The sequence below is a fragment of the Struthio camelus genome, chromosome W (assembly GCF_040807025.1).
Source record: "Struthio camelus isolate bStrCam1 chromosome W, bStrCam1.hap1, whole genome shotgun sequence".
Lineage (NCBI taxonomy): Eukaryota > Metazoa > Chordata > Aves > Struthioniformes > Struthionidae > Struthio > Struthio camelus.
In genome coordinates this window covers 68724338-68751785 of record NC_090981.1, presented here as the reverse complement: position 1 = coordinate 68751785, position 27448 = coordinate 68724338, and the positions used below count along the sequence as shown (strand labels likewise).

General features: G+C 45.4%; 1 protein-coding gene across 50 annotated transcripts in view; it reads left to right on the top strand.

Annotated features, from left to right (window-relative positions):
- Positions 1-27448, top strand: part of LOC104138520 (transcription factor 4) — a 231608-nt gene that overhangs the window by 30882 nt on the left and 173278 nt on the right. The window contains exon 1 of one of the 50 annotated variants that reach the window (XM_068924456.1): positions 21075-21102. The exons of the other annotated variants lie outside the window; for them this stretch is intronic. Coding sequence (XP_068780557.1) covers positions 21090-21102 — 13 coding nt within the window. The 5' untranslated portion in view covers positions 21075-21089. Of the gene's footprint in view, positions 1-21074; positions 21103-27448 lie in introns of those variants that run through there. 50 annotated transcript variants of the gene reach the window in all.

The window sequence follows — 27448 nt, the reverse complement described above, 5'->3', positions numbered from 1 at the left end:
TTATTAAATGCTTGCAAATTGCTAATTTATTATTTTTCTCACCTAATTTTGATTTGTGGTGCATGATTATAGTGACACAGATCTTCCGAAACAAGTGAATTGCCGAGAAATTATTTGCATATTGCTAAAATTTTTGATGAGACTTTATATTTAACATTTGCCAAAAAACCACCCCTCTTGTTCTCTGCTTTCGTTTGAGACCTTCTGAGCTAAAAGAAGATCCTAGGGAGTTCAATTTTCATAGCTTCCCTGTACAAGTACAAGGTGGTTTTATCTTATGCATAGTAAGGATTCTTTACCCGATATGGCTGTTAATTTTATTCCCATGGGAAGCATATTTGGGTTCATATTACTGCATGCTGCGTTTTGAAAGCTCTAGCACTTTATATAGAGAAAGATTTAACTAAAAATTAACCGTTGCAAGCATACATTTAAAAGGGCGCTAAGCACAGCATCTCATCGTATTTTATTCTGAGAAAATTGATTCAATATAGCAAGATTGATTCTGCCAGCTCTGAAGAAACTTGGGGCTGGGTCCCGTAATCCTTATTCATGTGGTTTTTTTGATTCCCTGTCGATGGGATTGCTCCCAGGCAGACGCCCTGGTAAGCAAGAGTTCGAAGCATTGGATCCTTCCAGCAGCCGGGGACTGACTTTCTTTTAAAGGGATGATGCTAATAAGTCGTGAAGACCCATTTCTCCTGCTGGTGTACGTGCTCAGCCGCCGGCCAGTGCACCAGAAAATATATGTGAGCATCTCAGGGAGACTTTTTTGGACCAGTTTTCAACAAGTGGATGTGGGGCCTGCCCTGGTACAGCAGCACGTGGCTGAGGACAAGCAGGTGCCTGGCTGTGCCAGCATATACTAGTAGTATGCACATAGAGTTAGTAATTCTATATGCAGTGCACGTATATTTGCCTTGATAAGGCATGCCTTCAGATGGGGCCGAACAGCCACCGGAGAGCGGAGTAAGCGGGAGTTGCCGACGGGAGGAGGTAGGCATCAGAGTGATCTTCGTAGCCTCTCTGCTGTCCACCCGGCTGCCGCCACGTGTGTTGCACCCTTTTTGCCCAAATTCTGCTGTTACTCCTACCGGCATAAGCTTACCGGTGTGTAAGCTTTCTTGGAGCTGCTCCAGGCTTCCACAGATGTGAATAAGATCCCAGATTAGTAACGCTGTTTTTTTTTTTTTTTTTTGTTAACGCCCACCTAAGTGCACCTTGCTCTTTGTGTGCAAGAGATAATTTAATCAAAGCATTCATTTAGGGCTGGTTCCATCCTGCTCCTGTTCAAGTCACTGGAAAAGCTCTCATTAATTGTAAGCGTGCAGGATCATGCTCTAGCAGCCGGATTTGTAAAGGCATTAGGTGGCTAGAGTTGCAGATAGGTATCTAATAGGATTTTCAGAAGCACATAGGCATCCAGCTCCCATTGAGAATCAGGTATCCAGGCACTTCTGAAAATCCTGCTAGGAACCTATCTGAATCTTTAAATGCCCCTTAGAAGTCTTGCCTTGAAAACCAAATACGGAAAAAAACCCAAATGAAATCAGTGGCAAAACTGACCTTAGCATGCAAGCAATAAAGCAGCTGAGGATACGGGAAACTAAGATCACTTTGATTTTTATTCATATATGAAACAAGTTTGAGATTTGTTAATTTTGCTTAAGTGCCATGGCAACATACGTATCTGTTTTGCAGCTTATGAAATGTATTTTTGGAACTACTGACTCACACACTTGCATATTTCTGCTGTACTAAGAGAATGTGTTTCCTTTTGCTTTCGTGCAGCTAGCTATTCAGCATGAAAATAAAAGCAGTTCATTTCTGGTCTGTGTCATGCCGCAGTTCAGGGCCGCTTTCTGGAGCGGTCGCACCTGGGCTGAACGTGCCTAGTGGGATTGCTGAGCGTCGCTTCGGCACTCGCCACGGCCGACGACGGGAGTCCCTGTTATGGGAAAGGGCAAGTCTTTCCGCAGGCATAAAGCGTTAAGTCTTTTGTCTTAAGGCTGACAGAAGCTGCAAGGTGGATAAGCGAGGCTGGCAGAGAAGTGTCACGTTTTGTCAGTGCAAGCACCTTGTGTGTACGACCACGCGGGTGACCAGATTTCCAGGCAATCTTTCCGTCTTCAGCCCGTCATTAAGTGCTGTTAATCTCTAGGGTGGGATAAGAGTCTGCGGAGTCCGGGTGACGTAACCCGCAACCCAGCAAGTCAGAGCCTGCAGCGCTGCGTGGTCTTCCCAGCCTTAGCTTCGTCTCAGGGTGTTGGTAGGTGTGTCACCACTGAGATGGCTCGGAGGTTGCTGCCGAGATGCCACCAGGGCTCGCAGACCCCCAGCGCCGCTCTCCGGGCGAGGCGGCTCGCCTTGCCGGCTCGCGCGTCGCTGCCGGACGGCTGCTCTCCGTCCACGCTCTGACCGTGGACGTTCTGGAGGAGTTTCCACTTGAAAATAGCGCAGTTCTGCGTTGTCGTGGCGTGCTCTGTGGTTCGTGCTGCACCAAGCGCTGATCTCCTGTTGATCGAGACACTTGGCGGCTCTTGGCTGGCAGGAGCAGAGCTTTGCTAATGAAGCCGTTCGGGTTCAGTGTGTGCTGTGTTCACAGCAGAGCCTCTGTCACCCGACGCCTGTGACAATGCAAAAATAATTTTTGCTTGACAGTAGGAAGCGAGCAGCATACCCTGCTATTATGAATATTGGGTGACATTGCTTGGGTGACCTTTCGTGCCGACCAGGCTGGTTAATTGTGTGTCCGTAACACAATGGCACAGCGTGCTTTTTTTGTCTCCCCAAAGAAAGTCATGCTATTGATTTTGTCATTGCTGGAGAGCTTGTCCCAGACACACCCGAAAGCAGAAAGAGGATGTTGCAGCTCTAGAAGATTTCTTTTTCTGGCTCCATTCGAAACCGCATGGGCAAAGTTACCAAAGACCTGTGAGAAACCTTCGTGCTCGCGAGCAAGCCTGGGCTTGCTGCCTGGGGGCCGAGGCAGTACAGGCGGCTGGGTTGTTCCTCCGCCTGTTGTCGCGCGGCAGCTCGTCCCCCTCCGAGCCCACCTGCCATATTGTCCCTGCTTTGGCTGCAAGGACTGAGGAGAGGAACGGGGCTTTGTGCTATTTTTATTTGCCTTGCACAATGGAGCTGTGATCCTGATTGCGAACTTTTATGACTACTTGAAGGAAAAGCTAGGTCTGTCCTTATCCACGGAGCTGGAGAAACTCAATTTCTGGGTTAGACCTCGCAAGGAAGTGATAGTATCTACTTACCTCACAGGCTAATTGTGAGGCTTTGAAAATTAATATTTAAGTGCTTAGCAGTGTACAAAGCGCAGCCTACTCTGTGAATTAATTGTTATTATTTCACTTCTAAGTGGTAAGTACACATAGGCCCCATGGTTTGGAGAGCATCAGAACCCGATTCCCTAAAATATCTGCCTAGCAATTTTGATTGGCTTGTTGTACTGTGTTTAAATTAAAAAAAAAAAATTGAACAATAGCAGGAGAAATAATGAATTGAAAATGAGAGTGTGGTTTTCGATACTAATTTTTAAGCAGCTGAAGAAGAGGCAGCGCTAGAGCTGAGACGGCACCGTGATGTGATGGTTGCCACCCAGGAGGGCCAAGGAGATGCCACCAGAGGCTGCAGGGTCGCGCGGGGAGGAAGGCGGTCCCTGCCGGTCCGCTCGCGGTGATGGGCTGCGCCTTGCAGCCTACCCATAAATACCCCGTAGGCACCTCCGAGCAGCTGGAGGGTCCTGAGGGGCAAAGGGGCTGATCCGCAAGTTGGAATTAATAGCTGAGAAAGAGCTAGTATTTATAACGTGACTGATCGGATTGGGAAAAGAGGGGCTGCGGCTGTCCTCGCGGAAATGGAAGCACAAACGCGAAGGCTGGTGAGTGGTTGTGGAGGATAACTGGAGGAGAAATGGATTAAATGTGGGAATATGGTAGTGGGAGAGCTGTCTCTAGAGAGGTATTAGAGGGGTATAAAGTGTAATACTGGGCCAAGTTGTTGGCCAGCCCCTGGCCTTGGTTGCACACCTGGGGCTCTGCAGGACAGGGAAGCTCTGGGCTGTAGCAGAAGAACCCTCACCCTGCGTGAAGCCCTGCTCGCGTGGGCCGTGGGAGGGGGATGACGGCTTGGCAATGTGCCGTTCTTTGCTCTGTAGGTCTCCGTCGTGAGTACTGTAGGAGAAGCTGGAGACCGAACCCTAGGGCTGAACCGGCTCTGCGCTCCAGGAGCAGGAAGAGTGCCTTTCCGCTTTTTTTTTTTAGCACCCTTTCCCCAGTGAGATTAGCTGTGTCTTGGCCCCTGATGGAGATGCCGTGACTCGACTTTGCAGTTCTCACTGTGGGAGCTACTCCCTAAGACCTGGAGGGTCCCCAGCCACCCCTGGGTTTTGCCTGGAAGAAGCAGGGGGCACGGTAAACGTCCTGGTTTTCCCTGCTCCCTGGGTCTCTTCCCTGGGCTGGTCGCCTTCACTCGCTCTGGCTGCCCTGTCTTCTCTTTGAGGGTGCTAACTGCTTGCTATAGCTGCCACTGGGCAGAGTTGATGTCCTCATGTCTTCAGGTGCTCTTCGGGCACAGTCCAGCCACGTGCCCATGTCACCTTCTTTGAAGCGCTGGAGCAGAGAGAAAGCAAGGCAATTTGGTGAGGGACAGCGGAGGAAATCCCGAGGAGGGACCCGCTCCACGTGGCCCTCACTGGCATGAGCATGGATCTGCAGCAGGCACCAGGGAGCTGTGGGCCGTGGGGCGCTGCCAGGGCAGGCAGAAGGTGGTTGCACGTTATGCAGATATGTTCTGGGCAGACTGATGCCAGACGTAGGCTGGGGAAAGTCTGTTTGTTATAGGAAAGAAGAACGGGGCCCCACCAGAAAGTTTCAGTGCTCATAGCTTGTTTGGAACAAGGCTGTCCTGGCAAGTAGCCAGACTAGATGACCTGCTAGGCCTTGCTGCATCTTCGTCTGTGTTTAATTGCGTTTGTCGCTGGACTGTGTCTAGAGCTAAAATATTGTTTTACCAGAAAACGTTCTGGATTGTGCTATCAAGACCAGGTGGCAGCATTTTTACAGCATGTTTTTTCTGTTCCAATTTCCAGCGTTGAAACTTGTAGAATGTCTTTAACTGATAATTTGTTTAACTCCCTACCTACTAATTGGACCAAGACGTAACTTTGTAGCTTTATCTCTTTCCTATTCCTCATTTTATTTCTGTTTCAATTAGTGAGTGTGCCTTTAGCAAGAGACTAAGATTGTTTTTCTATCTGTTATAAGATTTGCCTGCAAGAGAAATACATTTTATTGCCTGTCTTCTCAGATGCTCAAATAGCATTCTCCCCTTTACAATCAATGGAAAGACCAGGAAGCTAATTTGCCTTAGGTTTGGCCTTCCTGTGCAACGCTATTTCCCCGTTACCGGAGCTGGGGAGGAGTTTTACCTGTGTTGACGTTTTCAGTGTAACAAAAAATTGCCTTAATCTCCGGCTTGTGTCATATTTGAAAACTGAAAAGAGTAAGCATGGAAAGGTGACTAGTCAGAGGTGCCCAAGCGTTAGCGAAGGCTAGCATAACGCCGGGTGCTCCGAGGAGAGCGCTCCCAGCAGAGGAATGCCTCCAAGAGCTCCATCTCCGTGGCCGCCCGGGGACAGTGCCCTCCTTCCTGCGGTGAGCGGGAGCACCTGCCTCTGCCAGCGACGGCGCGCGAGGAAAACAGCCGAGAAGTCTGAAAACCGACCGTCTCTGAGTCAAATTGTAGTATGACGACGTTGAACGTTTTATCAGCTTATCGAGCCCGACTCTTAGCTCTTTCACGCTTGGGGGTAGCCGTTTGCATGGATGTCGCTGCGTTGTGACCTTCAGACGTCGCTGGCACTGCAGGAGCCCGTGGGAGCTGCTGGCAGGGCAGCCCAGGAGTCGGCAGTGCTATGGGCGATACCAAACGGCTGGCTGAAGCTTGGGGTTTGACCAAAACACTTCAACTTTTGCCAAACAGAAAATCTCCGTTCACTAACTTCATCATTAACGCGGAGGTCCCAGGCACGGATTCTTTTTTTTTTCTGCAAAGACCTAGAAGCTGTGCGTTTCTTGCAGACAGCGACTGTGTCCTGACAGCTCCTTTCACAGCTTCTGAGTTGCGAGGACAATCTAGACGCTAGTCACCAGTCACAGTTAATGTGATTACTATTGATTATTTATTTAATTTAAAGGCCTGGTTGATCATCTGCTCAATTTATTTAAAATGCTTTTAAGAAACAATTTTTTTTGTCTCTTTACCTAGGAGATATTTGAAACCTTAGAAACGTGAAACTTAAAAACCTGGTTTCAGGACTCGCATGAGATGGCTCAGTAAAAACAAGCCGTCTAGCTTTACAGATGCAACTGTTCGTAAAAACAGAGAGACAGGTAACTAAAAGCACTCTTAAACTGTCATTCTCTGTATAATAGAGCTAAATATGTATTCTGTGCAAATACAAAGAATTATTCCTTCTGACTGGTTGGTTGTTAGGGTTTCTGCCTTTAGTCGCTTGATTGCCACTAGTTAAGCAGTGTTTTTGCCTGTCAGGTTGCTTTTCCTGGTCTGTAAGTTCTGTTAATCCCCCTCCTGAAGTCATGTTGTCGATTGCCTTTTCTGAGATTAGTATCGGATGTAAAGACCTTCCTAAAAAGTACTCTGCAACTGCAAGCGTGTTACACTTTATTCTGTTTCCTTAATTCCAGAGTACCTTATTTTCCTAATTAACAATTATCCAAAGAAATTAAAAAGATCTCTTTTAAGACAGTTTCCAAAATACTTGTTCCTTGTTATTCGGAACTTTTAAGTAGCTGCATTTGATCTACAGGAGGTCAGATTTGCTTAGGTTCATGCCTTTTCATCACTCTGCCGTCCGTGGGTCCTCGGGCGCTCTCACCTGCCGCGGCAAGGGTTATATTCTGTCAATGAATTACCAAAGTTGTCTCTCAGACGATCAACCGTTTTGAACTTTTTGACTTTTTTTTCATGATTTATCCTAAATTATTCACTTTTAAATAGTCTTCAACTTCTAGGATTATTGTTAATCCTGGGTTTTTTTGCAAAACATTGTTAGGGAGTCTCCTCACCTAAGATTGTGTGTCCACAAGTTAAATCATCAGCTTCCTCCAAGCAACTTCCTAAGTTCTCGTTTCTAATTTCTCTTGATTTCCTTCTCTTACAGCCTCCCTCCTCCTCTTTTGGGCTCCCTGGCACATGTTTATCACTGCCCAACGTTACTTGTCCCAGCGCAGGCACTTGCGTGGGGTGGGACATCTTCCTCTGCTCTCCTTGGCCATCGCTGCCCAACACCGCTGTAGCCTCTCGCGCGGTGTACGCACCTTCTCACGGCTCTTATTTACTGTATTCAAATCCTGTGGATCTCTTTATTTCTCTCTGTTCTCCAAAAGACCCTAATTTATTTGAGAAACTGAGCACTTCTCTAGTCACGGCTATTTGTCGCTTATTTATAGCCTCTAGTTTTACTTGGTCCCCCTCCCTTCCCCAGCAGCGCTCTGCTCTGAGAAACACCCAAACCACAACCAAACATCTCCCCTTCTCAGGAGGCTTCTGAGGAGCTGTGAACTCGTGACATTTTCCATAGGGGTGAATAAATGATCCTCGGCACAGAGTTAGTCCAAATCTGTGCCCAAAATTCACATGGAACCAAATGTTTTTTTTCAAGTTGGTGGAAAAATGTTCTGATAGCGCTTTTTCCAGTATTTTGCTCTTGAGCACGCCTCTGCACTTCCTGGTTTTGGCCAGGACCAGAAGTGGAAGTGCTGAAATATCATGAGACAGACTGTTCGCATGAGATTTCCCACTCACTTTTCCAGGCCCCAGCCATCGAAGCAGTTTTGATAAACATCTGAAATTTTTCGGTAATTATTTGAACTTAACCTCTGTACTTCTGATTCTGGGTTGCTCAGTGATGCCCTTTTATGTTGGTTCTCCTTGAAAACACAGATTTAACCATCCTTTGTGGGGTTGCAAAGGCTTACCCAAAGCAACCCTTTTCTGCACTGTTCACCAGATACTTGTGGTCACCTGCTCTTTTCCCTCTACCTTTTGTCCTCCTAGACCTCGAGATCATCAATCCTGCTTTCAGTCTGACACCACTCGGGTATTGCTTTTATCTGATGGTCTTTCCTAGAAGCCTTGTCCCTTCAGAGCACCTAAGAGTGAAAGAAACATTAACTATTCGGTCGTGATTTTATATTATATTTCTATTTTTCCAGCAAGTTCTGTATTTGGATGAAATTTAGAATTCAGTTATAACAGGAAAAACCTGGCAATTTAAATCAGTTTTTATTAAAGTGATGACTAAGCTTACCAAATTGTTCTGCATTAAAATGAACAGAGGCACAAAAAATATGAACTATTAGCTATCTGTATTAGCTAGTGCATTGAACTGATTGTTTTTGGTCACAGTGTCCTTGAGTGTTTTAGAACCGGTAAATCTCATGCTTTCTGTTTTTATTTTTATCGATAGACTGTAAGGAAAAGATAAGCGATCATACGTTTTTTGACTCCAGCCTTGAACGTATTAGCCATTGAGCTGTACTGGCAGAACGACTGAAAGTGCAGGAAATATTCCATATGCGTCTGGAGAAGAAGCTAGTTTTTCTGCACGCCATAGTGCTAGGAGTTTGGCTGCTTATTTCCACTAGACTAGTGATGTATAATTCTTTGAACCACAAACACCAAATCTGCGATGCTTGAATATTAGCTTTTATTTCACCTGTTTTATTTTATCTACTGCAAATTTAGGCCTTAACAGAAGTGAGAGGTTTAAAATTTACATTGAATTATTTTGAAAAGAAAATTATATTTAATTTGAATGTTTGAAGTTTGATTTTTGACTGATAAAAGTAATTATTTTCCCTACCCTGGCATTAGTTTTCCCCTAGAGTCCTTATTTTTCAGTTTTGTAGTGCAGCCAAGGAAGTGGTGGGAGGCAATGGCAGTGAAAAATCCTTTAAGATATTAAATGTTGAAAGATTAAATAAAAAAAAAATCACGCACCAAATTCACTGAGGCTGTACACTGCTTCCTGCATAGCGCGCAGCAATATATTTCAAATGGAAAAAACCCGAAACAAAACGAAACAGTTGTGACCAAATTCAGTACGGTTAAAGCACGCGATTCGGAGCCTTCAGCTAATTGCGCTCTGGAAATCTCATCTCCGAAATGTCTCCTTCGGGCGCTGCCTCTCGGCCAGGTGCCTTGCTCTGGGCTCGGCTGTGGGAGCGATGCACTCAGATGCGAGCTAGACTCGCGATTAGCGTGGACTGCTTACCCTAAAACAGCCACGAAAGGGAAGCGCTGAGCATGGCCAGCCTCATTCTGCAGTGACTTACGCTTTTATTTGTGAGTCAGCGTATTTAACAGCGTTAATGTCACGCATGCCCCTTGGAGCAGAAGGCAGCGTATAAACTTGAAGGACCACCGCGAGCTTGAGGACTGAGTCTGTGTCAAGAAATTTCTGCCAGCTCTCGTTATTGGTAGCATATAACATTTTCAGAAATGACAAAGGTCAGAGGAAAATAAATTGTAAATCTCGAATTTGTTTATTCTGTTTATTCGACGTTGTTTTCTGTATTCATTTTCACTGTACCTTTGGCTTTCCTGGGCTCCCTGCTTTAACTGAGCAGCCGCAGGAGAGAACTACTATTGAAAATAGGAAAATTTAATCTTAAAAATAAAGTAGTGGCCAGCTGGTCCATGATCAGGTGCATTACCTTTCACTGCATTGAATTTGCTTTCTGAAATTAATGTTAGCTATTGAACATTCGTGTTATCATAGCATAGAAATGTATCATAATTTTTATAGGAACTCATAAATCATACGGCTCAGCCAGTAATTGTAAAGCTTGTCCAAGAGTCGTGTTTGTGCTGAAACTCTCTGCATAAGACGTTTCAGCTCAAAAGAACAATTTTGGAATGAATGCTGTATTTTGAATGAAATGCAATGGCTCTTTCAACATATGGCAATTAGGATGTAGCTCATTCTGGCGGAGGACGCAGGAAGTCTGCAGCTCACATTCCTTAGCATCTCAGGGTGTTGACAATCACTCCTTACGTTGCTAAAAGTAACTCATTATAAATTTATTTTCTTTTTCCTCTTTTGAGGTCTTAAATGTATATTTTTTTAGTTTATACAGCTTTTATAGGTTCAGCCAGCCCGTTGCAGGCCGCTGGCAGCATCGGGAGTGTGAGCTGCCACGCGTGGCCGGGTTGCGCGCGCGCCGCGTAGCGCTGCCGTGGTGCGAGGTGTGGTGGGTCGGCGGTGCCCAGGCACGGCCTTAGCGGTGTATTCGCAGCAGAGCTCTCTTTCAAGGTGAGCATGCTAACGCATGGTTAGCATCCATGCAGCTAGGTTTCTAGGCATGCAGTTTCTTTATTTCCTTTTTTTGGGGCGAAATTAAATATGTACATTTTCTTTAACTTTAGTGCAGATTTTTTTTTTTTTAAATAACATTTCTTTCCCAGCCCCGGTTCTGTTTTAATCATTTCCTGGGCTGAAGTCACAGTCCGGGGGATGACATCATCTCCCCTTCCAAGGAAGCTCCTCTGATGTAGTTCCGGTAATTCAAACAGTAATTCAGTTAATTCTGAATTAAAGCAGTTGTTATTTCAAATATGTTTTTGGTGCAGGATCAGAGGGTGGCTGGGAAGCAGTTTCCTCTATAGAACAGGTAGGCTCTCTAATTAGTTAACGGTAAGGAAATATATGGAACAACAAGAAGGACAAGAGGAACGATAGCTGTACTCTGATCAATTTGCAAAAATGGTCTCCATTTGAAAAGTACTTTATTAGATTATCTGGAGAAATCTGTAATGATCTGCCAATGTAAGTTGTGTGCCCAGACTTGTTACCCAATTATTTCACGTGGGCAATTAACAGCTAAGAGGAGCTCCCTGTAAGCAGTTTGTCTATATTATAGATGAACACTTGGCTCTCTAGTCAGATGTGCAGTACTGTTGCATGCTAGCATTTGATTTCTTTATGTCTATGTATATAGGAGTATATAATTTATATACTTTCTTAAATACTCACATAGCAAACCCTATGGGTAATATTTTGTACATAAAATGTAACTAGCATATAGCACAGTAGTGGCTGCTGTTATTTTTAATGTGACTTTAAATGTCTGGAAGAACAGTGGAGTTTGGGACTTAATTTGGCATTGCCTTTCACATGTCTGTGCAAATGTGTCTGGAAAATATATAAATATATTAATATTTACAGGAAGTCTGTTAAAGTGCATCGATTAGATCTTCTCTTATTCAGCGAATTTCCAATCCCAGTGTCTAGTGACAGCCGCGTACTGATGAGCCGCAGTTGCAAAACCTGCACTCTTAAAGGCAAACGAGTGAAGAATTGAGGTCACCGCAAACTCCACATTGCACACTTAATAAATATAAATGTTTTCAACGTGTAGGAATTTGCACGCATCCCAGGAAGCCTGACCCAGGGGTATAAATAGTGTTTCTTCTGCCCCAAGCTCCGAGCACACAAAGCAGATCGCTTGGGCAAGAAGTATGCAACGAGCGGGAACCAGAACCTTTAGAGATCGTTGTAAAGTTCTTTGTAAGCGTGCAACATCCATCACCTTCTCTGCTGGTCAACTGAACATCTGTAAATTGAGCTGGCAAGGGAAATTAAGGGGTAGGTTGGTCTGGACTATAATAAGCATAAGGAGGCCAACAGTCCATTTTTCTTTTGATCAGCCCTACCGGGAGTGAAGCGCACCAGTTCCCGGCGCTTGTGCAAGGTTGGATTTGGCTTGCAGATGTCGTGGAAATCTGCTCAGTAGTTGTGCTCGGGGTTTGGAGGCTATGAAGGGATCACTCTTTGGAGTAGAGGGTTTACCTTGAATCCTTGGAGCACATCTGGCTTTGGGAATATTGTGGATTCCCTGGTGACCTCCAAGACAAGGACTACTGTGTTTCACTGTGTTTTCATCACTCATTTGGTCACTGCTACTTTGTCACCCACCTGCTTTTGTCAGGTTAGCGCGTCCCACGAGGTCCCTCAGGAGCCCCGGTCTGAGGACGCCAGAACTGCTGACTTTGTCGGAAAGCGTAATACTCACCTTTCCTCACTAGACTTTGCCTGAAGAAGTTATAGAGGACATTGATTTTAGTTCATCACCTAGATTTTAATACGGAGCTGTTTGTATTTATTGACTTTTGTCAACTAATTTACTATTACTTAACATTAAAATAAGCCTAAAAAAGACAGCTGTGAGAAAAAGGATTCTGTAGGAAGCTTCCTTGTTAAAAGGTATATCATAAAAGGGGTGTATTCCCAACCCCTTATCCCCTTCTCCATGATTTCTAGAGTTTGTGAGTGGCAGAAAATGGCAACTGTAGGAAAGGGGGAGCAAACAGATTACTTTTATTTATAGGTATATATTTATTACAGTATTACAGGTCAGCAAAACTGACCTTTGGAATTCACTTTCCGCATGAAACCCTCTAAAAATTTCTGAGAGTGAATGGCCTATTTATGGCAATGGAAGCAAACTTTATTTTGCGAAGTGCAGTGGGGATAGAGAAAGGACGAGGTCCAACTTTGAGGCCCAGTACTGAAAACTAGGAAAGGAATGATGAGGGAGTGGTGCTTGATTGCTTCATTTGGAATAATAAAAACGATGCTTGGCCCATCCTTGTGCTGTCTGCCCTGTGAGGACACAAAGCATAACTGAACAGTAGCCCCACGTCCATTTAGGGACATCTCTGGTATCTTCCAAAATAGCCTACAAAAATCCAGTGATAAACCCCTACAGATACGAGAGAGTATTGCACATGGTCCAGGGCTAGAGAAGGGGAAGAACCTGTTTTTCTGGGAAGACCTTTGGGTGTTTGCAGTTCCCACCGTGGACGAAAGGGGAGCGTTCGTGTGAAGGTGCGCCGTGTCCTGCACGCGCAACCGTCTCGCGTTTCTGCGCTCAGAGGAGCAAGCCGGGAGGAGTGAGAGGAGGCGGTGTTCTTTCACGCGCGTCTATGGATTTGCTTTCATGAATAATGGAAAGTATGATACCTGTATAAATCTCCTTAGATGAGACTAAACTCAAGTATACCTTAATGATGGTAAAATAAAATAACATGTAATCCCCTGGGAGAATACCAAATGCAACGCTTGCTGCCAAAGAAATGTTTATGCTAAAAGGCGTAGACTAGTTATGGAAGGGAAGAAAAGACTTTTTACTTAATCCTGGAAAGAAAGTTGAGACACACATTAGCAGCCAGACAATTATAAGACGTTCCCGAAGAGACAGTGATTATTGGACTTTATGACAGGAAGTCATTGAGAATTTCCTGAAAGAAGTGAAAGAAGAGTGTATTTGCATTCTGCTCAGTGATTTGGGAGTACTTAGATATTTATAGGAAAATTCCAAGAGGTGGTGTGTGTTTTCCATTATACAGATTTCCTATAAAAAATAAATAAATGTTGCCACAGCAAACTAATGGCTGTATATTCTGCTCTCTGCTGCAAAACTTGCCCATGTTAGATTATATTGGGCTTAATTTTTTTCTGAATCCCTGATTTACCTTGCAGGAATTGCAAAATTTCTTACAATACAAAAGGCTCATATTAATGTAAAATTAATATTCGAGGAAAAAAAAAGTGTTATTGAACCTTTTAAATGCAAAAAACCTCAAACCCTTGTGTATCTTTGTTTAGATTCTGAGTTCATACCACCTCCATTTCTCTTTTCTTACTCTCTTTTTAATACAAACCCTCTGGTTTTATAAGGATAACTTGGATAGAAGTTGAAAGGTCTGTGTGTTTTTACAGCTGACACAGGTTTAAATTGGGTGGGTAAGTTGGGAGGACCTACCCTAGCAGCAGCTTTGCTAGCGGTTTTGCATGCAGGGCCAGATTTTGGGCAATAACCATGCAAGAGAGGCAGGCTCTGCCTTCGAGCGCCTCGTGCCCGTACCGAGTCCCCTTCCCAACCCGCTTTCATGTGCACGTGAACATGGGGGACTTCACAGCTGTTGCTCTCTGGAAACTATCTACATGCCTGGTTGTTTCTCCCCTCTCCCTATCAGGTTTGGATGTATTCTAAAAGCAGCAGAATTTGGCTGTTTTTTCTTTCAAGCCTGCAGGATTAGTAGGCGAATAGCTCGATTCGTTCTCAAGGCTTTTGTGTGCGTTTGTAAGTGAGTGCATACGTGGCACCTGGATGCGAAAGTTGGAGGAGGGAGAGCAACGTTGCATTGGAGGTGCTGTTCAGCCGTGAACGTGGGGAGGGCTGGCGTTCCCACCTCCCTCCGCCGGAGGAGCCGGCTCTCAGGGTCCTGCTCCAGAGGACACCTCGGCTCTGGGGCCATGCCTCCCATGGGAGGTGTGAAGCCAGCGCCGTTGAGGAGCACCTGCAGGTCCCACGAGCACCTGCAGGTCCCCCGGGTGGGAGGGACCCTGGGAGCACCTGGCCTTGCGTGAGCCATGCTCTGGGTCAGCTGGAGCAGCCGGCAGCCTAGACCCTAATCTTCAGTCCGTCCCCACTGAAGAAAACGAGATGTGAGGGCTCTTTCAATTCAGGATCTGAAATACCCTGCAGGAACTAGGCCTAGGAGCCCTGGAAAGCCGTGGGTCTGACCCCAGCACTTCCATCTCCTCGTTATGTGGTCGTAGACAAGTCGTTTAGCACGAAGATGTTGACATCCGTGTGGAAGCCTCATTCCACATTTAAACACTAAAACATGTTGTTTTTAGAGCGATTGTGCAAGCAGGCTCCCATTGTTCTTTGTGAAGTCGCTCTTGATTCACTCTTCTATAAATTAAATCAGGATCAGACCCACCTCCCCAAAGAGAAGAGAATGAAAATATTTTATGTTTTGTTTGGTATGCAGGTTGGGGTGAAGAAGTCATAATTTCCCCAAATTGTGGGGTAATCTGATCCTATCAATTCTGTTTTTCCAGTAAATGGGTTATTTTTTCTCACATCCAAATCCTTCAAGTTCTATCTCAGCGTGTTTTAACAATTAATCTAAAACATAATAATTCTAGTTAATGCTTCTCTCTACACAATGGCTTTTGTTTGACTTCAAGTTATGGTGTGTGTGAACTTCCTTTCAAGCTAATACTCCAAGCCTAAATTCATGTGAAGTTGTAAAACGTGACATTGCCGATGCTTTAGGGAAGCTGAAGCCTGTTTTCCCACCCCGGGGGAATTACCCTGGCACCGATGACTTTGAGGATCGGCCGGTCTCTGGCAGAAGAGGTCGGAGTTTGTTTCAGGGTGTGAGACTGTGAGATACAGCTGGTCAATAGTCTCTCCTCTTCCAGACCAAGTTAGTTTTGGGACTGAACTGATTTATTTAGGAAATTTATATATTCTCCATCACGAAATCATGATGCCGCCGTTATTTGCAGCTCTTTTCCTCTCTTTGGGCTTGCTCCCCGGAGCCCATCAGTGGACTGAGGCAGATTACGGGGGTTTGTTGCTAGACTGTTCTTTTTAACTGGTGTTGTGTGTACACAAAAGCACATACATTTTTTAAGAAGTTGATCTGTGCAGACATCAACAGGATATTATTAGTCCCGAGAACTGACGACAGTTTGACAGCCTGATGCGTAGAGGAAGGAAGTTTACAAACATCTCGGAGAGAGCCATGTCGAGCAGTTGAAGGAAATGAGGCATGTCCTGCTGTTATTGTGCTTATAGCACTGGGCGTCCCAAGGGGCCGAACAAGCCCATCTTGAGACCTCAGTCTGGCAAAGAACAAGTTGAGTCATATTTTATTTTTGTTGTTTTTGTTACTAGTCTATTATTGTTCCAGTTGTGATGTTGCTTGTAAACAAACTGCTGCTCTAATTTTATTTGCAGCTATTGAATGATAGATTAGTCACATACGTACAAAACAAACATCTAAAGCTAGTCATTATTTTTTATTTTTTTTTTTAACGTTGCCATGTGTCAGCTCCGGTACCTCCCAGGGTGGTGGGTGCAGGTACCGCATCCGACGTGTGTCCGGAGGGCTCCGAGCGCCCTGCCCAGGGAGCTCCATGGGGAGTAACTTACACCAGACTTTGCGCTGACACAAAATCGACAGGGCTGAAGGTTTAAATCCGTTGGATGAGGGAAAGCGTCTGTTGCTGCTGTCTGGGACGAGTCTTCGGACTGGGTGCGGTGGAGGGTGAGGGAAGGAGCCCAGCGCGGACCCCGCTTTCTGCTACTGCTCTTCCGCGGGGTGCCAGTTCTGCTCCCAAGGAGCCAGTCACTCGCAGAACATCTCAGATGTTTTTTAGTGAAGGCCGATGGCATTCACTCAATGGAAAAACTTTAAGTCCTGACAGCTCTGTCCCAGAGTTGAACTGGTTTCTGAAGAAGTTAAAGGTTTTCTAGAAGATGCATTGTTCTCTTACAGAGATTCTTTTTTACAGTTGTCAGAAAATACCCCCTTCCCATGACTTCAGAAACAGGCAGTGTTAGCGTGAGAAATTGTCTGAAGTCCTTTTTTTCCTTAGCTTGCCATGATACAAATGTCTCTCCAACGGAAGCAGTAGAATCCGGAGGGTTAGGTGTCCAGCGCGCAGAGCGCGTGCTCTCCACCCTGAATTCGGGAGCGTATTTCCCCGAATATTCAAGCGCCGTAATGCACACCCGACCTGTGATTGGTTTGTCCTGGCTATCTGTCGGTCTTTGCCGAAACCCTTCCTGTATTCAGAAGCAACAGGCATCTTCTGATCACATCCCGGCGAGGATGTCTCTCCGCTCCCGAGGTTTCCTCCGACCAGCAGAAGCATCTCCGACTCCAGCTCCCCTTCCCAGCTCCTTTCTGGAGCGTGCTGGGGTGCCAGGGGATTCACCCTTTGGAAGGAAGACGTGTAAAATTTTATTAAAAATTTAAATGCAGCACCAGCTGCTTGCAGGGCAGTTACAGTGAGGGTGACACCAGTGTGTCCCAGTGGTGGCAGCCAGTGTCACGGAGGTGACAGCAACCAACGCAGGCCGGCCGGACGCTGAAGTTAGCAATAGCAAGCGTAGAGCACGGGGAGAGAGGAGAAATACTGCGCAGAACAGCTCTCAGCCTAAAACTTTCCCTTTAGTTGTGTTTATTTTTTTAAGTATTTCCTTGCTTAGCATTTTAATCTTGATTTCTACTGTTTTTTATTGTCTCTCTCCCTCTTCCTCCCCGCCTCTTATGCCTTATGGCTGTTTTGCTCTTTGGTGTGACATAGGTTCAGGACAGCTCTTTGGGCTATGGCAGCCTATGAGCCCTCTAGGACAGAGCGCGGGTTGTTTCCAGCCTCGTGCTCGCGCTCGTGCTCGGGGAGAGCCGCGCGGCCCGGCTGGCCGTGCAGGTCCCGGCACGCGTGACTCAGCCGCAAGTCACCCCGTCCCAGAGCCATGAGTCAGCCGCTGCCGTTCCCCACCGCGCTTCGCTTCCAGCGTTTCTTCATTTCAGTAGCTCAAGTAATTCAAGAATTGAGCAGTCATTCACAGGAGCGAAATAAAGTAGACTTCTAATGTGCATATACTAACAAGAAAGCTTCGTGCTGGCATTTGATGAATATCTATAGATTTTGTAAAGCCAGTAGATTATCGCTTGCGTTACAAAGAGTGGAAAAAAAAATCAAACAAAGTTAAAGTGTATGCTAACTCTCCTGTTCATGTTTATAGTACAGTTTTATTACTGAAGGTAAGACAGATAACTGGGCATTACTCCAAATTCCTGGCAGTTTTTCTTTTCCAAGGCACTAATATTGGAATTAGCATGTTGTTTTAAATCCATTACCTTTCTTCACCTTCATAATTGCTTGTTCTTAGGGGAGAAGACTGAAAACGCAGCGCTCATAAAGCAGACTTGTTATGCAACGTATGTAAAATTATATTGTTTTATCCTTGGGATTTATTTTAATCTCTCTGTGTGTGCATTTTTGTATGCTTTGCATTTGTATGTCCTTTGATTATTTAAGCGTATATATGGCACACAGGTGATGGACCGGTACCAGAACTCACGATACTAGTCCTTTGGCGCTTCAAGAAGTTGGTATGTCACCATGTAGGAAATTATATTCATGTGCGAACACTACTGTCCTGCCCATTTCTGGCATCATGATGACATGGGCTGTTGTAGAAACCGTAGCAATCCAGGAATGGCGAAATTTCCTTATACACAAGTAGAGAAGACAATGTTCCCAGTGTGGTTTAGTGCTGTACGGTCTTCCTGAGCCCATAGGGAAGTGACTGCATTTCTTCTTTGGGTGCTCGTAGCCTTCCCAAAAAGTCCCAGAGCGAACTTGGTCAAGGCTCCAGCCACGGGAATGGTTGCTCATCTGAACCGTGTGGGTGGCTGCGACACGGATAGGATGTACAGCTTATCTCAGTGTGTACATGTCAGTTCGCTGTGTGTCGCTTGCGGGGAGGAAAGCCACCTCTGACCAGCAATCGAAGCATGGTCTGACTCTGCATCAAAAATAGTCTCAATGAGAAGATGAGGTAGTCAGTAACGTAGCAGAAACCTTTGCTCGTTGCAGCTCGAAGAGTCGAAATAAGCTGACGAATAAAGAGACAGCAGGAGAGAGCATTTACTGCTAACAATTGACTGGATCCCATGCCCTTGGGGAAGTTTTTGTTCTTTTCTTGGTAGGGGAAATAGCTTGGATGAAAGATAGGAGGATATGAAATAAGTTTAACAGCAGGAAGTTGTGTAAACATGATTAATTCCATTAATGGAAACTTTCAAATTGAAGGTTGTCAGTCCTTGTGTATATACCTCTTGTTTTCTTAGGAAACATCATGCAGGGTATTGAAACACTATCATAAGGTAAAGCATTAAAAAAATTGAGAGAGAAGGGTGTGCTTGGTTAGTTGCTTGGAAAGAGTAGGAAAATGCTGCTGGCTTGCCCAAGATTAGAGTAGATTTGGAAGGCTTCATGTCATGTTTTCCTGCCATGTTTTACTTGCCCTGTATGAATAACAGCTTGCAAAGCTGGACGGGGAATAAGGCATACATGAGAACGCTGTAAAAACAGTGTAAAAACAGCCTCTCCATGGCTGCTGGCAAGAATATGGCTTCAAACACAGTAATGAAGGGACTCTAAAACCGAGCCAGTAGCATCGCTCAGCAAAAGCACAGGTTACCATTTTGAGTAAAGATAAAGATGGTTTTGGAAAAACACGCAGTGGCATTTAGTCTGACTTGTGAGGTGCTAAGATGTGGCTACTTGGGAGAAGCAACAGCAAACAACTCGTCTCTCTCCAAAAACGTCATGCCAACGTTGAGGTTGCGGAGCACAAGCTTGCAAGGTGCTCTGCTCTCTACTTTAGAAGGGCTAACGAGTTGCATTCGTTTTCCCTCTTATTTAGGTAGTAATCAATCAATTTTTCAAAGACTGTAAACATGCATCCATACATATGTGTGTGTATATGTGAATCCATATGGGTGGGTAGGTGAGTTTATACATTTGGCTGCGGATGGCCTTGCTTAGGCTCCCCCAGCGCGCCCCGCGCCGTTGAAATAAGATGCAGCTGACACCAGTCTCGTTGCCTTTTTATGATATGGGGATGCGGTGGTATCAAAGCAGGCAGGATGAAAGCACGAAAGCTTCCTGTTTCCAGCTGTTTTCCTCAGCAAAGACCTTTTTTTTTTTCTCCCAAAGATGATGCTTCCTTTTAAGGGGTTTTTAATCTGCAAACTGTTTCCTCAGTTTATTTCACTACAGCGAAATGTGTTCCCTTTAGGTCATATCTGTCTCTTTTAAAAAGCCAACCTGCCCTTTTCAGCAGTTTTATTTGCTACTCAAAAGAACAAACATAACTTTATAAAAAACCTTTAATGAAGTACAAAGACCAATAAACCTTTTGCCACTAGAGCTGAAAATTTATAGTGTTTTTTTTTTTTTTAAGGGAAACCTTGAATAAATTTAGTGAGAAAATATACTGACTTCGTGACACTTTAGAGTTGTAGGCAGTATTGAATACTCAGACTCTTGTATTTTTACCTTTGCTTAGTGTACGAAAAGTGGGCTTAGATTTATGTGTCACGAGTGAAAAATGCTTTATTTGGGGACGCTAGTAACTTTAAATAATGGAAGAAATAGTGATTTTGGTCCCAAACAAAACAACAACAAAAAAAAAGAAACCAAACCACCTCTCGCAGCTGCTTCCCGGTCGTTAGCCTCTTTTCATTAAACTGCTCTCTCTCTGTTTACCCTCTCCCAGGGCAAACACGTATTATTAAAATATATCGCGCCTCTGTCCGCGGCGGCCCAGTTCTGCTGGCGAGCCTCGCTGCTGTTGGAAGTGCGCTGCGGTCTGGGGAAACGTTCTGGAGCTGCATAAAAATATCTCCATTAACATATTGAGAAGGGCAACAATTGTCAGGGTGGAAGGGCTTCAGAAAGCAGCGCGGGCTGTAAACAGGATGTGCTTGAAATGCCCTCGCGGGCGGCCCCGCCGCTGCGGTCTGCCCGCCAGCGCCTGCCCGGGATCAGCGCTTCCGAAAATAATCTCCGGGCCCCGCGCAAGACATAGCGCTCCGGTTTTCGGTCCGTTAAAAGAGGGTTTCTTTCTTAGTGACCCATCCGACGGGAGAGTACGGAAGTTGCTAAAAACTCCCGTCAGAAAGCCGCGGGCTCTTTCACGGCTTTAATTCTCAGCAGCGTTGTCCAAAGTCATCATTTAGAAAGATGACTTAAATGATGGTCTAAAGACACAGAGGATTTTCAGTGCTGCTTGGAAAATTTCCCTTTTCCCGTCTTTTCCGGCCAGCACCTTTGCGGTCCCTAACGTTCCTAGGAGCCGCTCCACTTCCTTAGGGCACCTGGGCCCCAGGTCCAGAAGGACGGACCTGAAACGGCTTCCTGCTTACAGGTGGCTTGCTTGCTTTTTTTTTTTTTTAATTTTTTTTTATTTTTAATGAGTGCCACCGCAAAGGAATCGTGGCCTTCTCAGGAACAGCCGGAGACTCGAAGGCCTCTCTGTTTCCTATGAGCATATGGTCAGACTGCAAAATAGCAGCTGCTACCTGAGCACAGGGCAGAGCCTCAGAAGGTAGGAGATGAAGAAGGCATCAAGAGACCCTCCTTCAGTGATCTTTCAGTTCAAAATCAAATGCTGCCATTAGGTAAGTTATCCCTGGCAGAAGCTTCAAGGGTTGCAGTCGTGCCTCAGCTGTTCACGGAGGAGTGGAAGTTTTCCTAAAGTGGTAAATAATTTCTCAAACTTCCATTGTATCTAGTACAGTTGACTTACATTGCCTCAAAAGAGTGGAGTGAAAAGTGCGACCTGAACACATCTGATACAAGAAGGCATGCAGGACAAGTATTGAAGGTGGTAGGACAGATATTGAAGGCTGAGGAATTTTAGCAGATATATTTGGTATTCATTGTTATCCTGTAAAGAGAACAGAAAGCTTTGGGAAAGTTCATGAAATCATCTGCTTTGGAGAAAGAAGGCTCCATTAATGGTTGTTTATATACCAGGGAGACTAATAAGCAAGGTACGGTGAAGGTAGCCCGGTTTCCCCGTTGGCTGAGGTTGACCAGTGCTCATAATGTATATTTAGCAACAGCGCCGTGTAGCAGGCGCGGATGGATGAAGGTTGCATACAAGTGAAAGATTCCTGGTGGGCGAGCAAGGCGGCGGTACCTGTGATCAGCAGTACCTGTGACCAGGTACGTTGTGTTTATTGAGGATAGTCATCCTTTTATTTTTTGTCAGTAGGTATAACAAGTGGGTAGTGCTTTGTGTATGCTACAGTGATGAATTAATTTGGTGTTCATTGTGGTAGCACTGATCATAATGAATTAATTTGGCATTCATGTGGATGTCATGCCTTTTTTTTTTTTTTTTTAGCTTTTCTATTACAATGCAGAATTAGTTAATAGACACTTAAAGCGTTACACATCCAATTCAGTTGTCATCATGACCTGTTTATGCTGTTCCCTCGTCTGGATGTTGCAAGCATATTGTATTCATTTTCTGGAGAAAGGCTTGCTGCATGGCAGCGGGCAAGTCTGAGTTGCAGTGATGGTGCAGAAGGTGTTTGAAAGTTGCCATTCCTCTTCTGCTCGCCTGTTTTTAAGTACCTGAACAAACTCCAAGGGTGCAATATGGGATCGAATCTGCATAGCTTGGGATTACATTCTGCAGTGTAATGCCCAGATCAAAATGCATTGTAAGTAATTTGTGGCATCTTTGAAGACAGATAGACTTCTCCTTCCGTAAATGTTAAATAGTGAAAATGGCATGAAAAGTACAGTCCTTTTCTCCTTTATTCTCCCCAAAGGTGCCTAGCTGATAAATATATAACATTATTTTTCTGTTCTTTTAAAGAGGGCATGTGATTGCATGTTCAGTATGGTAATTACATAAACATATCTTTTACAAATGCATTTTCTTTTCCATTGATAAAATAAATAGTTTAACTGGGAGACGTGCTGGTGAGTCGCAACAGTTTCAGCTGGTTTAAAACTGATCTGCCTGACACGTTGTGGTGTTGCAGGAAATGTATTTAAATAGGCCTTTCACATCAAGGGAGTGGTTTTTAAAGCCTTTAAACAGATATTTTTTAACTGTGGGTGTTTTCATAGTTAGTTCTTGCCATGTACTGTGTATGTTAAGATCTTAGGCAAAAGATGTAATTCTTGCTACAGATGTTCTACAGTGAGACGCCTCATGGACGTGGATGGTTGCATGGAATTTCTTGTTCATAAAGTGCCTAATTATTAGTGTGATCTAGACCTAAAAAGGTACAAACAGAGGAAAGAGAATAATAGTTGTATAAAGTCAACAGAGAGCATTATGATCCTCTGATGCAATGTAGCCAACTTGACATTTTACCACCAGACTCAGTGTTTGATGTTTTATTTGGCTGGGGAAAAGCGACATGTTTATCTCGGCACTTGTTTTTTTCTTCTCAAACAAAAGGAAATTTCTAAGTTTTGCTTGCAGTGAAAAGCAAGAAAACATGAGCTAAGCTTAATGCCCTATAAACCCCCCCGCCCCCCCCAAAACAGAAAGGAAGCAGAGAAGAAAGTGAATTTCATTTAACCCATCAGGAGTGAAGCAGTTTGGGTTCAGTGTGATAATGACCTAATTTCTGCACCAGCTTCTGGTTGAAGTGGAGTGTGTATTTTCAGAAAGGACGGTTTTTCAGCTCAAGAAAAATGTAGCCCACTGGCTCAGAGCATAGTATTAAGCACGGGAGAGAGCATGCTTGGACGAGGATGGGATGGTTTGTTCAGTCTTTTTGGTGTCAGGTGCTTGAAACCCACTGGGTTAATACAGTAATGTTTTTATTGGATCTCTCTGACTTTACATAACGGATGTGTAAGCAGCTTCAGAATAGGCGCATGAGTTGGGTAGGAGTTATTCCCTCCAAGATCAAGGGAAGTCTAAGACAGCTTTGGAAAAGCTCATTTTGGGGAGAAAAACAGAGATTTACATTTTAGTAGCATTGTAACATTACAAATAAAGCCAAACCTCAGAGAAGTGTTGAGAATGAACACATTGCATTTTGGCACGCTTACAACATTGATGCAATACTTGCATTTAAATGCTTTATTTGATAGCTTTTAACAGAGCTGGCTCAGTTGAGTTTCAGGAATCTGAATTTACTTATGCGCGTCTAAAAGCCCACCGTGGTACACGGAGGTCCCGTGTTGGTTCCTCACTTGCTCCGTATTTAATGAGCGGTGAAGTTGCAGAGCCCAGTGTCCCGCGGGTGCGTATGTGAGCACGGAAAGGGGGAGGACAGAGCCGAGGGGCTGGGTCCCATCCACGGGGAGCCAAAGGACGCTTCCTCCTGGCCGGCGTCCCGAGGAGAGGAGGACATCTGGCTCCGTTCAGCAGGGAGCTCTATTGAATCGGTATTTTTAAGCGTAACAGCAAGACGTTCTTTTTTAGTGCATACGAGGTATCGCTGCATCCACTATAGTGAAGAGCTCTTTTCTCCTGGACGCTGAAATACCCCAAATAATGGATTTTGGGGAGTTTGCACGTTTCAGCTTTGTGAGTCATGGAGAATTCAAATGCAGTCTGAAATGACCATCCCAAAGAGGGCCCGCGCGGGACTGAGGTGCCAAATTCCCGCTGTCCCTCTCCTTGTAGGTTCAAGTCTGAGTGAAAATGGCAACGAAAATGTACCCCCGGTTATACCGTGTGTTGGGACAGCTACATTTCTGTAGCCTCTTCCTGGCCATCAGATTCATCCTGTTCACATTTACAGCGTGAACTAATCGGTCTCAAACGTATTTTAAAAAGCCTTGTAGGTGCCTGCAGTTGTTACGAGCCCAAATCTGTAACCCACCCCCGTTTTATCCCACCTGCCGTTACTGGCCTTTGACCAGCTGCGCCACGGTTTGCGTCCCCCCGCGGAGGCTGCCTTAAACGAGGGGGACTCGTCAGGTGACGTCACAGCACGGCCTTGAAAATAGAAGAAACTCGCTCGCCTTGCTTTGAAAACCCCGTTGCGCTGCAGTGCGGTAGCTCTCCTGAAATTCCCGTAGAGCTGATTTCGGGTAGATTTTTTTCCCCTCGTCGGTTCATCTTTGCCCTGAAACGTACGGGTTGTCTCTCGAGCGCGTGGCCAGGACAGAGGAGGAGTTTGCTAAGGGCTGTCGTAACACACTTTAAATGCAAATGCATCTAGGGTAGTTTTAATGAAATGTTAGTAGAGATGAAGTCATTCTAAAGTAGGCTGAAATTAAAGCGCTGTTCTCAAAAAACTACAAGTTTAGCAGAAAATGTCCGTTGAGTTTCATCGGGCATTTTTCTTCTGTTTAGGTTTGATTTCCTTTTCATCAGATTTGCATGGGTTGCAATCAAGACAGTATCTTTTGCTCACTGCAGTCGGTATAATTCGTGACTTTTGCAGCAGCCGGTTGGAGAATGCTCTGTACTGGTGGGGGCTGTTTTTTGGTTGTGGGTTTTTCGTGTGTGTGTGTGGTTTTTTTTTTCTTTTTACCTCGACTTTTTCCAGTTACACATTCCTCGCTAATCTTTCTGTTTCCAAGAAACATAAATATTGGGAATTAACCAGTCATGTACTGGCCAGAGAGGTACAAAACCCAGCTGCTAGTGTGGTCTGTAAAAATCTGCATCATGCTGAAGCGTACGCAGGAACGGTCGGTGCCGATGCGCTCGCGGTCCCGAGCGGCCCGTTCAGCGCCAGCCAGTTGGTCGCTGAGTTGATTCCCCACCTCTAAGCGCACAGAGCTTGCGTTGTTTTTCCCATGTTTGATTCGGGGTTTTTTTTTTGGGGGGGGGGTTGAGTTTGGTTTATAGCAGGAGAACGAGCCAGCGCTCGGCCCGGGGTCCCAAGGCGAAGGTCCCCCCGGGCGTAGCCAGCCCCCGCGCTGCCCGTGAGCCACCAGCTTCGTTTTCTTCGCTTCTGCGACCTTGAAGCCACGAGTCAGCTTTAGCAGTTCGGGAACGGTTTAGAGCAAGGCAAAACTGGATAGGGGTGAAAACAGATGTTAACGTCTTTGTCTTGCTTTTTTTATTCGCCTCTCAAAAACAGGTAGGAAGAGCCCTGTTTTGCTCGTGCTGTTACGGTGCGTCCTTCCCCACGGTCTGCTTGCCGCGTGGGGTCTGCAGTTCAGTGAGCGTTTCCGCAGGGGTGCCCCAGGCTGAGACCTCCTCTGCCAGACTTTCTCCCGACCCTTCCTAGATGCCAGCACCCTGGCGTTTTCAGGAGTTCCCGGATTAAGCTGAGCGTGCCCTGGGTTAAGTTTTTACTGGCATATTTCAGCACCAACGCGTATTACCCGAATCTGAAAACGCTCCTCTTCCAGCTCCTTCGGCGGGTTCTGCTGGAGGCCGTGCCTCTGCGCGCTCCCCTGTGAAGGTGCGCAGTTAATTGCCCCCATCAGGCTCAAGAACATACTTTTGGGCACTTTTTCCCCTTTCAAACCAGGGCACCTGGTTTTTCATGAGAGCAGCTACAGCGTGCTAAACGTGCCGGCGCCTGCACGAGGCTGTGAGTTATCGGACTGCCTTATTCCAGGGAATAATCTCCATAACACACGTGAGCAGAGCGCTAACCTGGCTCGTCTTCCCCTGGCCGTGCGGGGGCCCGGGGACCCTCCCCAGATTGCCGTGATATATTGCAGCGTCGCTGCCAGCGGTTAATAAGATTACTAATGCAGCGTAACTGTGCAGCAAATTATTAAATGCTATTCGGTACGATTATTCAGCTTATTTTAGCAATTTGTGAGAGGGGGCTCGTTGTAAATCAGACTCTTCATATGTTATTTTTGTGAATCAAGAGTTAAATTGAATCCAACATTTTAAGCACTGAGTCACCAAAAACAAAACTGGAGCTGGTACTTCATAATAAGCTGCCGGAAAAAATCCTCCACTATTGTGCAGAGGAAAGACTCAATAAATTCACTGGTCCTTCCCGTATCTTATTCCAAATGCAGTACATGGAGTTTTCTATAAAATTGTAGCTCTCACCGCTTTTATGTTCTCTGTGTATGTCTTTCCACTGTCAGAAACTTTTGGGTCCTTGTGCAGGTAGTTAATGTTAAGGATATAAACCGTAGGAATTAATTATCTAGCTTTTAATTACTAAAGCACAGGTTTTCCTAATATTTCATGGCCCACTAAACCACATGTCACGGTATTACTGCTGTGTTGGCAAAAAACTGGCATGCTCAAGTGAAGGCGAGGGTCAGCCCCACCGCTGCGCGTGTCCCGGGCCCCGGCCGGTGGCTTGGCCTCCCTTCCCTGCCACCGCTTCTGGTTCGGGGAACTTCGATTCTGGAAAAGGCTCTTGTGACCAGATCCTAATCTTATGCCGGTGCTGGGTCTGGCTTTGGCGGTGGTGGGGCTTGGAAGCTGCAGCTTCTTTGGTGAGTTCAGGGTGGGCTGTCCATGGCTACCTATGCCTGCCTGGCCACCTGCAGTGTTCGAGAACCTCTCTTCTATGCCATTATTTTCTCTGAATGTTATCATATCTTAAGCATAACTTTATTCATTCATACAGCATGATTTCTGGAGTGTTACTGGAGGACTGGAGAACTTAATTCCATCCATATATCTAACTAATGACACTTGCAGAGACTTTGTTTCTTTAAAAAAAAAAAAAAAGATCATTTTAGGTGGCTAACTATGAAATTACTCATCCAGCTTTGGGCACCTAACTTGCATTTCAGAAGTGATTTTCTGCTCAGCCTGTGCCTGTGTTTTGTTTGCAGCGTGTCTTGTCACACGGTTGCGTCTCACAGAAAGTCAGGGTGTTCCAACTGCACTCAGATTTTCCTCAGAAAGCTCATATTTTTATAGAGTACACAAACACAAGCAAAAAAAAGAAAGAAAAAGAGAGAAGAAAGAACTATTTCTTTATTTAGACGCTCAGCACAGAATTGTCCCAGAAAGGAGCACAGCAAACGCGGGCGACGCGCGGCGGGTGCGGAGGAGCCGCAGCCGGGCAGGTGCCACCTCCCGCACCGGCTTGAGAGCCT